Source organism: Columba livia, unplaced genomic scaffold (assembly GCF_036013475.1).
Source record: "Columba livia isolate bColLiv1 breed racing homer unplaced genomic scaffold, bColLiv1.pat.W.v2 Scaffold_206, whole genome shotgun sequence".
Taxonomy (NCBI): Eukaryota; Metazoa; Chordata; class Aves; order Columbiformes; family Columbidae; genus Columba; species Columba livia.
Genome location: NW_027043202.1, coordinates 281,596 through 294,191, shown reverse-complemented (window position 1 = coordinate 294,191; position 12,596 = coordinate 281,596). Strand labels below are relative to the sequence as shown.

The 12,596-nt window shown below is 49.8% G+C and overlaps 1 protein-coding gene across 1 annotated transcript; it reads left to right on the top strand.

Moving 5' to 3' along the window:
• Nucleotides 1-317: 317 nt before the first annotated feature.
• Nucleotides 318-12,340, top strand: LOC135577990 (olfactory receptor 14J1-like; the record flags this gene model as incomplete). Its single annotated transcript, XM_065048145.1, has 3 exons — nt 318-959; nt 11,653-11,706; nt 12,221-12,340. Coding segments are annotated over 3 exons (816 nt in total), but the record flags the coding sequence as incomplete, so codon positions are not given.
• Nucleotides 12,341-12,596: the final 256 nt, after the last annotated feature.

The window sequence follows — 12,596 nt, the reverse complement described above, 5'->3', positions numbered from 1 at the left end:
CCTCCATCAGGGAGGGGGTTTTCCATGAGAAACAACATATTTTCCCCAGAGAAGTCTCCCCTAACTTGTCACTGTCTTTTCCTCCTTTCACAGGTCGTCATGCCCACAGGCAGCCAATGTCCAACAGCAGCTCCATCACCCAGTTCCTCCTCCTGCCGTTCACAGACACACGGGAGCTGCAGCTCTTGCACTTCTGGCTCTTCCTGGGCATCTACCTGGCTGCCCTCCTGGGCAACGGCCTCATCATCACCACCATAGCCTGGGACCAGCACCTCCACACCCCCATGTACTTCTTCCTGCTCAACCTCTCCCTCATTGACCTGGGCTCCATCTCCACCACTGTCCCCAAGTCCATGTCAAATTCCCTCTGGGACACCAGAGCCATTTCCTATTCAGGTTGTGCTGTGCAGGTCTTTCTGTTTTTGTTTTTCATTTCAGCAGAGTTTTATCTCCTCACCGTCATGTCGTACGACCGCTACGTTGCCATCTGCAAACCCCTGCACTACGGGACCCTCCTGGGCAGCAGAGCTTGTGTCCACATGGCAGCAGCTGCCTGGGCCACTGGGTTTCTCAATGCTCTGCTGCACACAGCCAATACATTTTCACTGCCCCTGTGCAAGGGCAATGCCCTGGGCCAGTTCTTCTGTGAAATCCCCCAGATCCTCAAGCTCTCCTGCTCACACTCCTACCTCAGGGAACTTGGGCTTCTTGTGGTCAGTGCCTGTTTAGGTTTTATTTGTTTTGTGTTCATTGTGGTGTCCTATGTGCAGATCTTGAGGGCCGTGCTGAGGATCCCCTCTGAGCAGGGACGGCACAAAGCCTTTTCCACCTGCCTCCCTCACCTGGCTGTGGTCTCCCTGTTCCTCAGCACTGTCATGTTTGCCTACCTGAAGCCCCCCTCCATCTCCTCCCCATCCCTGGACCTGCTGGTGTCTGTTCTGTACTCGGTGGTGCCTCCAGCAGTGAACCCCCTCATCTACAGCATGAGGAACCAGGAGCTCAAGGATGCCCTCTGGAAACTCATATCTTAGTTTTTTCTGAAGCAATAAATTGCCCATCTGCTTCTACTTAGCAGGTTTAATGTAACTAGTTACACGTCCAGCCTCTCATCTCTATTTTCTGTTGTTATTGACATTGGTTTTTATGTGATAATGTTGTCATCCCCTTTCTAAATCACTGTCTGCTTTTATTTTATAACCACTGGTTGTGTAAATGAGGAGCCTTGATCTGTGTGTATTTAAACAAAATAAAGGGTTCTGTAGGACACTGTATCACTATGTCCGTCACTATATCCTTCCTGCAAGGCCTTTTGGAGCTGCAGGGACAGTTTCTGTGATGGAAGGAGAAGAAAAGAGTCCATCATGGCAGCCCTGCCAGGGAGCAGCAGCGCTTGTTCTTCCAGAGCTGTTCTGGTTCCACTCCCACACTCTCCTTCTCATCCCTGGTGTTGGTGCAAGGCCTGAGTGCTCTGGCAGCTTGGTCACCGTCCTGCTGTGTGTCAGTGCTGTGAGCGCAGGCAGGGACAGGCAATGGGCACTGCTGTGACAGAGCTGGCCCCAGAACAGCCTTTCCAGATAGAAAGGTGATCTCCTACGGGCAGGGACTGAAGGTTTAATTCTTCTTACAGAGATTCTCTCAAGAATATGCACAAGAAAGTGACCCACAGATGAAATATCAGGGTACATCTGAACAGTGTGTGTGTGCAGGGCTGGCACACAGCAGTGTCCTCTCACAGCCAGGCTCCTGCCAGAGACCTGCAGGACCAGCAGAGCAGGGGCTGGGCTGTGCCCCTGTGCACTGGACACCCCATAGAAGGAGCCTCAGGTCAGTCATCATGGAGCTGCCCCCTCACAACCACCATTTCCAGCACTGGCCTCTCACCCACAGAGGTTGTTCTTCCCTCCACAGAGGGACCCTGAATGAGTCCATGTTTACTTTGTACAGATGAGATGTGAGCATGCACATCATGTATGTCAGGTGACATGAACGCGACTGAGCACAAACACCATCAGCTATTCCTTGGTGTTCCATCAAGACCTGTGGCACAGACAAGGTCTTGTGGTCAGTTCATGTTGGGAGAATCACCCCATGGGAAATCACCTGAATGCAGGACTGGGTTGTGCTTCCTTGAACTGAGGTCCCTGTGCCCATTCCTCGTGATGTGGGACATCTCAGATGGGTGCAGAACTGGTGACACACCACAGTGCTGAGGTGCCTCCCATCCTTTGGGAGTGGCAACAGGAGGCCAGAAGGACACTGTGACTCCTGCCTCTGTGTGTAAAAGGGACAGACTCTGTCTCTCATCATCCCTGGATGCATGAGGAGTCCATGAGGCCAGCTCAGGTGTGGACACCTGACAGAACCTTGTCACTTCTGTGTGTCACTCCATTAACAAACCCCACTGGATAAGTAAGATTCATCTCAGCTGCCCTGGACAGGCTCTTTGCAAGTGCTCCTGTCTGCTGCGTCACCCTTGCCCGTGATTCAAGATTATGCTCTCAAAAGTGCCATAGAAACCTGAATGTTTCTTGGGTCTTTAGAAAACGCAGACCTCAAACTCATCTTCAGGAAGAGCAGGAATAGGAACTAGGAGAATAACAGGCTGGCCACCCTACCTCCCTCCCTGGGAAGGGGATGGGACAAGCCTCCTGCAGCCATTTCCAGGAATGTGAAGGACAAGGAAGGGATTGCTGAACCCAAATGGACAGGGGAAGGAAAGGCATGTTGTGTACAGGGTGTTTGCAAGGCTCAGCCATGGTCTCCTTCTGGCCAGAGTGGTGCTGATGGGGCTCAAGAAGCGGGTGCTGGGTGGGAAGTTGGCTGAACCATCAAGCCCAAATATCATCAGTGGTACAAAGTCCTCTGTGCAGCCAGATACTGGTGTCATCTCTCAGTGACCAACACTTTGGGCCAACACTGTTGAACATCTTTATTCTCCCCTTCTATGATGTAACCGAGTGTGCTTTCAGTGCCTTTGAGGATGATGCAAACCTGGGTGGAGGCCTTGAGCAACCTCACCTGGTTCACCCTGCCCTGAGCAGGAGAGTGAGACAAGATGAGTGAGACAAGGGCTCTCTGCAAACCTGAGTTATTCTGTGATTTGGAATAATTTTTGCCTTGGAGAGGTTTCTGGAGAGAGAATAGGTAGAAAAATAGTAAAAAGACAATGCAAAAGAGGAGATATATAAGGTGTTAACATAAATACAGCATTTCCAGTGAGGAGTGCTTTTCACCCACATTGCTAGTAGAAAATATATTTGACAAATTTGAACAAGGTGAGGAAGCAAGATGGGTGTCTGCAGCCTGCAGGGAAAGAGGGGCAGGGGTAGCACCGTGTAGAACAGCCTGTGGTGGAGATGGCAAAGGGCGCTGTAAGGCTGGAAGGGACCCACAGAACCCAGGTCTGTGTCCCCTTGGCCAGGGCAGTTGTCTCTGCCACTGAGGCCCAGGACAAGACATGTTGTCCTCATGGCACTGGGGCCTCGGTGCCTCCTTGCAGCCCCATGGGGAAGCTGGAAGTTGTTGTCCCAGTGTTGTCCTTCCCTGGGCCTTGCACACCCACATCCCACGGTCCCAGGAAGAGCCCTGAGCCGTGTGTGAGGGACAGGATCCCCCTTCCCATTGCCTGGAGCTCAGGGCTTCTCCTTTCTGCTTCAGAAAGCAAACCAAGGGGTTTCTGAGCATCAGAGCTGAAGAAAAGACTCAAAGGAGACCTCATGGTGGCTACAGCTTCCTCACAAGGGGAGAAGGAGGGGAAGGTACTGATCTCTTCTCTGTGGTGACCAATGAGAATACCCAAGGGAATGGCAGGAAGATGTGCCAGGAGAGGTTTAGTTTGGACATGAGGAAAAGGTTCTTCCCCCAGAGGTGCTGGACACTGAACAGGCTCCCCAGGGAGGTGTCACGGCCCCAACCTGACAGTGTTCAAGAAGAGATTGGACAACGTCCTCAGAAACACAGGGTGACCTGTGGGGTGTCCTGTGCAGGGACAGGAGTTGGACTCCATGATCCTTGTGGGTCCCTTCCAACTCAGGACATTCTATGATTGTATGAAATACTAGGTCAAAAGTCCATGTTTTCATTGTACAGATGAGATGTAAACACACACATCATGTGCATGTCCAGTGTGTGCATGTGGTGAGATGAACCCAAGGGAGCACAAATGCCATCAGCTGTTCCTTGGGCTGCCATAAAGGTCAGTGGGACAGAGATGGTGTTCAGGGGCCTCTTCCAACCTGCGTTATTGTAGGATTCCATGAATCTTTTCCTTGGAGAGCTCTTTCACGTCAGAATAGACAGAAGAAGAAGAACAAAAAATCACAGGCAGAAGCAGAGGTATAAAATGAGTAAATACAGAGTAAATCCAGCAGCTCCTCTGAGGAACGTTTCTCCACTCAAACCCTTGACAGGAAATCTATTGGATAAATTTGATGAAAGCAGCTCAGTTTGATCTGCTCACACACTGGACCACAAGGAGGGTGATGGTGGGTACGATGTCGTGTGGTCACTTGTGTCTCAGGAACTCATAGTCCAGCAGGAACCAATGGCTGTGGAGGGCACTGTGAGGTCACTTGTGCCTCTGCAGGGGATTGGCCAACAGCAGGAACAGGGCTGGGAAAGGACTGTGAGGTCACACAGACGAGACGAGCAATCGCGCCCAATCAGCATGGCTTGATGAAAGGCAGGTCCTGCTTGACCACCCTGATCTCTTCTGTGACAAGGTGACCGGCTGAGCAGATGAGGGAAAGTCTGTCGTGGGCAGTGAATCCGCCACACGGGCTGTGGGTGTTGTGTCCTTAGACTGCAGTAAAGCCTTTGACACCGTGTCCCACAGCATCTCCTGGAGAAGCTGCAGCTCATGGCCTGGATGGTGTATCTGTGATGGGTAAAGAACTGTCTGGAAGGCATTTTGTGCCCTGGAGCCATTTGTCCCCTTCCTGTTCACATGGGCATCGCATGATTGCATCACTGCTCTCTGTCCCAGTGTAGACAGGCACAAGGCCTTCTCCTCCTGGACCTCTCACCAATGCCACTGTTTTCTCCAGCACCCTCATCCTTGACTGTGGGATGCCCAGAACAGCCCTCCTAAGACAGTTTGGCAAAGCCTTTTTTCTACACCTTCCCCACATCCCTGCTCAATCCCCTCATCCACAGCCTAAGGACCAGATAGGTTGGGAACAAGTGGGACATTGAGAAAAAAAGGTCAGAAAAGCTTTGAGGTGCAGAGAGAGCCCATCAACATGTTGGCCTGCTGTTCCCTTCTGAACAGGCCCAGAAGACCAGCACAGCATTTGCTGTGTCCCAGAAACTCGCCTGGAAGGTTGGGATACGGAGAAAAGGTTTGGTCTGGGAAGGACAGACAGGAGCTGGTGGAACTGGCTGGTGTGACCGTGAGACGTCTCTCCAACACCTCAGAAAAGTCCTGGCTCTCAGGGAGGCTGCATGGTCCTCTGAGAAAGAAAATAGCAAAAATGACTTATCATGGAATCATAGAATAATTGTGGCTGGAAGAGACCCTTAAGATCATCGAGTCCAACCATAACCTAAATCTGGCACTAAACCATGTCCCTAAGAACCTCTTCTGTATGTCTTTTAAACATCTTCAGCGATGGTGACTCCACAACCTCACTGGGCAGTCTGCTCCATTGCTTCAAAACGCTTTCCCTGAAGAATTTTTTCCTCATATCCAATCTAAACCTCCCCGTGTGCAACTTGAGGCCATTTCCTCTTGTCCTATCACTTGCTACTTGGGACAAGAGACCAACACCCACCATGATAAAACCTCCTTTCAGGCAGCTGTAGAGAGTAATAAGGTCTCTCCTCAGCCTCCTGTTCTCAAGGCTGAACAGCCCCAGCTCCCTCAACCGCTCCTCGTCAGACTGGTGCTCCAGACCCTTCACCAGCCTTGTCACCCTCCTCTGAACTCTCTCCAGCACCTCAATGTCTTCCTTGCCATGAGGGGCCTAAAACTGACCCCAGGATCCAAGGTGCAGCCTCACCAGTCCCAGTACAAAGGGATGATCACTCCTCTAGTCCTGCTAAAGCTCTGATTGAATCAAGGCTTGAACACCTTGGTGTGACCCAGTTGGTGACAGGTTGGGCTGCAGACTCCCGAGGTCCCTTCAACCTCAGTTCTCTCATGATCCCATTGTGATGTTGGGCTCTGTTTCAGACTGGAGCAGAGCAGGCGATGATGGGGCAGGATCCACCTGTGCTGTAGGTGACCATCTAAACCAACATCTCAGCCAGGGAACCAGCCAACCCCTCAGTGTGACTCGCTCTGGGCAACGTGTGAGGAGTCCTGGGCACGGAAGGTTCAGAGGGCATGGGGCGCTGTGCAAGACACAACATGATTTTGGCTTCATGCCTGCAGGCCCATCAGATGTCAGTTGATGTCAATGGATATTAAAATAAGAAGAACTGAAGACAAAGATCCAAAGCAAAGGAGCGTGTCAACCTTCTTTTTCTTTCTTTGTTTCTTTGTTTCTTTCTTTGTTTCTTTGTTTGTTTGTTTGTTTATTTCTTTTTCTTTCTTTCTTTCCTTATTTCTATTTATTACTGTATGTATTTATGTATTTATTTACGTATTTAATTATTTATGTATTTAAGTATTTAAGTATTTATTTACTTATTTACTTACTTACATACTTATTTATTTACTTATTTATTTAGTTAGTTATTTACTTACTGATTTATTTATTTGTTTGTTTGTTTGTTTGTTTGTCTGTTTGTTTGTTTGTTTATTTATTCATTTTAAAGTCTTTGTAGGGGAGTCTCTTTTCTTTGGAAAGGAAAGAGTTCTCCAGAACTGGGCATGGGTTTAGGACACAAATGTCTTCAGCTCCAGGGACACAAACACCTGGTGCCAGTGTAGATGCCCCGGGAACCCCTGCCCAGGCTCCACCTGCACTGCAAGGTGCTCTGGTCTCCCCAGGTCCTGTGTGAGAGATGCCAATCCCAGGCCAGCACCTCAGGTACACTGGGCCCCTAAAATGGCCCTGGCTGTTTATGGTGAGACAGCTGATGACTGATGTCTGTCTGGAAACGTCAACTATTTTGCTGTTGCTTTTTTGTTTTGGGATTTTTGTTTGTTTGGTTCATTGGTTGGTTTGGGGTTTGGTTTTGGTTGTTGTTCTTGGTTGGTTGGTTTGGTTTTTGTTTTGCTTTTGTTTTGTGGGTGGTTTTGTTTATTTTGTTTGGTTTGTTATTTTCTTTGATTGGAGATCTTTGTTTAGTTGTTTTTTTAACATATTAAAATTTAAAAGAAAAAAGCCAAAAAGGGAATTATGGGGAAGTTTAATAAGAGAAGGAGAAGAAATATTGGTCTTCCCCTGTACTTCTATTACCAACACTCTAGTATTTCATCTCCCTCGTCAATCAGGAGTTCCCGCCTCTCCTGATTAAATGTCCCTGTCCAAGGACAACTTTCCAGCACTGTCTGGACGTTTGCCCTTCCCAGTGCTCTCAGGTTTCTCCTCCACTTGCTCTTTGGTCATTCAGTGGCCTCTCAGCTGTCTGGTTTCCGCTTTGAGCTTCAGGGAGTTACAAACTTGCCCCATTCTTCAGAGCTCTAATTAACATGGCAGTCAACACGTTCATTGTGTTTATTTCTATCCTCTCCTATCTCTCTGTCTAAACCAGTTCTTGTGTGGGTGTCCCTTGTGGATGCTGGACCTCACCAGATCCACTTACACACACAGCTGAGGAAAGTGTTTTGCTGTTTATTAAACTGATGTAGGAAAAGTGATGCAATCTGTGGTGGCCAATGAGGGAACCGGCAGACTGGGGGTGGGGGTGAGGAGCCAGGTTGTCCATACAGTGTCCAGCCTCAAGGACTGTTCTCCTGCCTGTCCAGATGTCTTCAGGAGACCCTCGGGATCAATGTCCAGTGTAGAATGCTGCTGTCACTTCTTCCATACACTGAAAAATGACAGAAAACACCCTGGAAAGAAAAAACCCTCCTTTATGAAATCTTCTTTGAAATCTTCATCAGCAAGTGTCCCATTGAAACCTCTCCAGTTAGTTCTACAAGTCTGGAAGATTTGAAGAATATTAGGGAAAGAAACATCGCTCGTTAGGGCTTTCTGTGTTTTAATGAGCCCCATGGCGTATTTGGTGCTGAGTCCATGAACCTCAGATACCAAGGACAGGCTGAAGAATCTGCTCAAGAAGTCCAAGCCAGAACAAACTCCAAAGTACCTTGAAGCATTAATGGCCCCACTGAGGGCTGTTCCTGACAAAGCCTCCCCAGGGACTCGTTAGAGCAGATAATTGGAGGCAGTGATTGCATCAGGCAAAGGCAAAGTGCAGCAGCTCTGATGCTGAGAAAGCCCTTGGTTTGTCTGATGAAGGACAATGGCCAAGCCTTGAGCCCCTGCCCCTGGGAAGGGAGATCCTGTCCCTCACGTGTGGCTCAGGGCTCTTCCTGGGGCTGTGGGGAGTGCGATGCCCAGTGCAGGGCAATGGTGTGACACCTCCTGGCCTGCATGGGGGTGCAAGGAGGCAATGGGGAGCCATGGCCATGACAACCATGTGTCTCTTCTTAGGCCTCAGTGGCAGGGACATCAGCCATAGCCAAGGGGACAAAGACCTTGGCTCTTTCAGGGACATCCAGCCTTGCCAGTGCCCTTGGCCATCTCCACCACAGTCCATCCTGCACTGTCCCAGGCCTGTGGCTGTTTCCCCACAGGCTGCAGACACCCCATGCGCTTCCCCACCTTGTTCTCAGCCCAGTGTGTCCCCACCTGTGCTGCTGTCTCTCCATCCTCACCAGCTGTTCTTGAAACACAAAGTCATGGCTGATCCAGAGTCCTTCTGAATGACCACAGCACTGTGCTCAGAATGACATTTCTTTATCCTGAGCTCCACTCTGGACATCCAGAGCTGCAGTTTCTGATGGTTTTCCTTTCTCACGCTGTTCCCTCTACCAAAAATAGTAAAATAAAATAAAATAAAAGGTGTCATCTTGGAAAGTGATTTTCAGGATTTCTGAAGCTAGTGCTGCCCTTTCTTGTCATGGTCACCATTTTGTCACCTTTCTTGTCACAGCCACCAACCAAGACCATGAGAGCTGCTCACATCCTGTTCCCAGTCCCCAAGTGGGATAAGGGAGAGAACTGAATGGGAAGGGAGAAACATGTGGATTTAGAAAAAAAAAAAAAAAAATAAGACAATAAAAATAATAAAAGTAACACACTACTTATAATAATATACTTATATTATTTCTATTTACATAAAGTAAAATATATGATACTCAGTGTAATCCCCCACAGAACTCCAGTTGTGCTGAACAGGCAGCCCAAAAGAAGAGAGCACCCTGGTCCTGAACAGCTGATCCCAGCAAGAGAAAGTACAAGTGCCAAAGGCAGAGAGGCCCAAGGGCCAACTGAAAAACAGCAAAACATCATAAAACTGAACTAACACTGAACTCCCAATAGAATGGAACTTCTGAACAGAGCTAACCAGTGTAGCCGGAAAACCAAAACTAACTGGCTGGAAAAGGCATCTCCAGCTTTATACTGAGCATGACACTAATGGTATGGAATAGCTCATTGATTGACCTGCATGTCAATCAAGGTGCTGTCCTGTCTGTGCCCTCTCCTGCCAATTTGCACCTGCAGCTGGACTCCAAAGAAGTCCTTGGTTTCACTGACAATAGTCCAGGTAAATTAAATAGAAATAGATAAATTAAATTAAGAAAATATACTCAGTGCCATCCCCCGTGTAACTCCAGTCACACGGAGCAGCCAGTCCTGCAGAAGGGAGCACCTTGGTCCTGAACAGCCCATGCAGGCAAGAGAGAGCAAAAGGGCAACAGGCAGAAAGGCCCAAAGGCCAACGGCAAAATGGCAGAACGGCAAAAGGTCGAACGGACATCGAACTCCTGACAGAGTTAAACTTCTGAATGGAACTGACCAAACCAGCTGGAAAACCCAAAGTAACGGATGTAACAAGCCCTAAAAGCCGGCTCCAGCTTTAGACTGAGCATGGCGCTAATCATAGGGAATATTTCATTGATCAGCCTGCATGTCAATCCAGGTGCTGTCCTGTCTGTGTCCCCTCCTGCCAATTTCCATCTGTGTCTGGATGGCCAAAGAAGTCCTTGGTTTCCTTGACAACAGCCAAGATCTCAGTGAGTTCTGACATTCCTTTCATAGCAAATGGAAAACACTGTAAAGCTGCTAAAAGGAAAAATTAACTGTATTCCAGGGAAGAAACAGCGTTATCACACTATTCTCATAGTAAATCTAAACAAAAGACTGTACTAGTTGTGAAGGAGAGAGGTTCAAAATGCATGAAGAAAATTAACTCAATTTCAGTAAAACCAGCACGTTTCCTCAGTCTCCCCTTCACCAGGCTAAAGAAGTTTGGGTCTCTCAGCATCTCCACACATGACCCAGATTTTCTCTGGCCACACGGCAGCTCCTCCCGTTCCTCCAGAATGGGGAACCTCACACTGGGACACACGGCTCCAGATGTGACCACACCAGTGCTGAGTCACGATGGGCAATAACTGCCCTTGTCTGGGTGGCCACGCTCCTCCCAGTGCAGCCCAATGTGCTCATGGGCATGTTCCTGTTTAGCACCACTGAGAACTGGCTGAACATCCAGGCTCAGAGGGTTGTGACCAGTGGCACAAAGCCCAGCAGGAGGTACCATGAGGAGCACTGAAGGACACCATATCCCCACCCAACATCTCTTCCCATTTTGTGTCCCCTGGAACCACCTCAGTGACAAGGGAGAGAGCACTGCCTGTATGGGTGGAGGAGATGGGGTCTGGAATGAGGGTCCAGGGGCAGTTTCTCCTGGTTGTTCATGCAGTAACAAGCTGGGCTGGGGGGATGGTCTCCAGTTTCCTGCACGCTGCCTTTTCTGGTGGAGATCACAGAGGCTGCCAGTCCTTTAGAGGACCCAGGACAGGCCTTGTCCTTCCTCTGGTCACAGCTGGACCTCAGTTCTCCAGTACAGCCCCAGCTCAGGAGCCTTGTCTAGGGGTGGCTTTTGGGGTAAGGTTGACAAGAGGGGTGCATAAGTTTGTCTCAAGGACATGTGATGAGCACCACGACTGAGGTAACAGAGCAAAATGGTGTGGCTTCTGGGTGAATACTTTCTGCAGTGCAAGTCCGGACACAGGGTCCCAGACTTGCTTTCCATGCCACCCTTTAGGAGGGAAAATGCACTAAGAGATGTCACGTGGGGGACACCAATCCTTCTCCAGCTACTTCCCAGGCCTGGTGATGCACCAGGACAGCAAGGACTTCTGGCCCTGCACCCTTAACTCTGGGTGTTATCTTGGGGCAGCTGAACAACAGCATTTTTCTCTCCAAGGCAATTTCCAGCCCAGGTCAGCTCCTGTCTGATCTCCCCCATCCCTCCTCTGATCTGCTCTGGTGCTCCTGGCCCCATCCTGTGCTCCCCACAGGGCCCCATCCTGGCACTGATGCTCTGCAGAGCAGGTTGGCTGCAGGACCATGGGGTGACTGCACACTGGTTGTGCTGCTCAGTGAGGGACACAGATGCAACTGGCTGGGCTGCACTGTCACTGAGCTCTTTCCTGGGGGTCTAAAGCTCTGGAATGGGTTCAGAGCATTTCTTTTGACTCACTGGGCTTTCCACTCATTTGGGTTCAGCAATCCCTTCCTTGTCCTTCAGGTTCCCGGAAACTGGTGCAGGAAGACGCTGCCTATCCCCTTCCCAGGGACAGAGGTAGGCTGACCAGCCCTTAGTTCTTCAAATCTTCCTTCAGGCCCTTCTTGAAGATGGGCTTGACATCTTCCTTCCCCAAGGACCTCAGGACTTCTCTGATTTTGCTGTCACTTTGGAAAGCACAATCCAGAATCATGGGCAAGGGTGACGTAGCAGACTGGAGCACTTGCGATGAGCCGTCCCAGCAGCTGAGATGAATCTCACTGGGCCACTGGGGTTGTTCCTGGAGTCACACACAGAAATGCCAGGGTTCCAACAAAGCTGGCCTCGTGGACTCCTTATGCACCCAGGGATGTTCAGAGACAGAGTCTGTCCCTTTTACTTACAGAGACAGGAATCACATTGTACCTCTGGCCTCCTGTTGCTACCCCAAAGGGATTGGAAGCACCTCAGCCCCACATCATGAGGAATGGACACGGGGACCTCAGTTCAAGGAAGAAGATCCCAGTGGGTGGTTTCCCATGGGCTGTTACTCCCAATGTGAAGTGACCTCGAGACACTGTCTGTCCCGCAGGCCGTCATGGAACTCCCAGGAGTAGCTGATGGTGTTTCTGCTCACTCAGGTTCATGCCATCTCATGCACATGATGTGCATGCTCACATCTCATATGTACAATGCAAACATGGACTGCTGACCTGCTCATTCCGTGTCCCTCCATGGAGGGAAGAACAACCTCAGAGAGCTGGGGAGAGAGGTCAGTGCTGGAAATGGTAGTTGTGAAGGGCCAGTCGATGATGATTGACCTGAGGCTCCTTCTATGGGGTGTCCAGTGCACAGGGGCACAGCCCAGCCCCTGCTCTGCTGGTCCTGCAGGTCTCTGGCAGGAGCCTGACTGTGAGAGGACACTGCTGTGTGCCAGCCCTGCACACACACACTGTTCAGCTGTACCC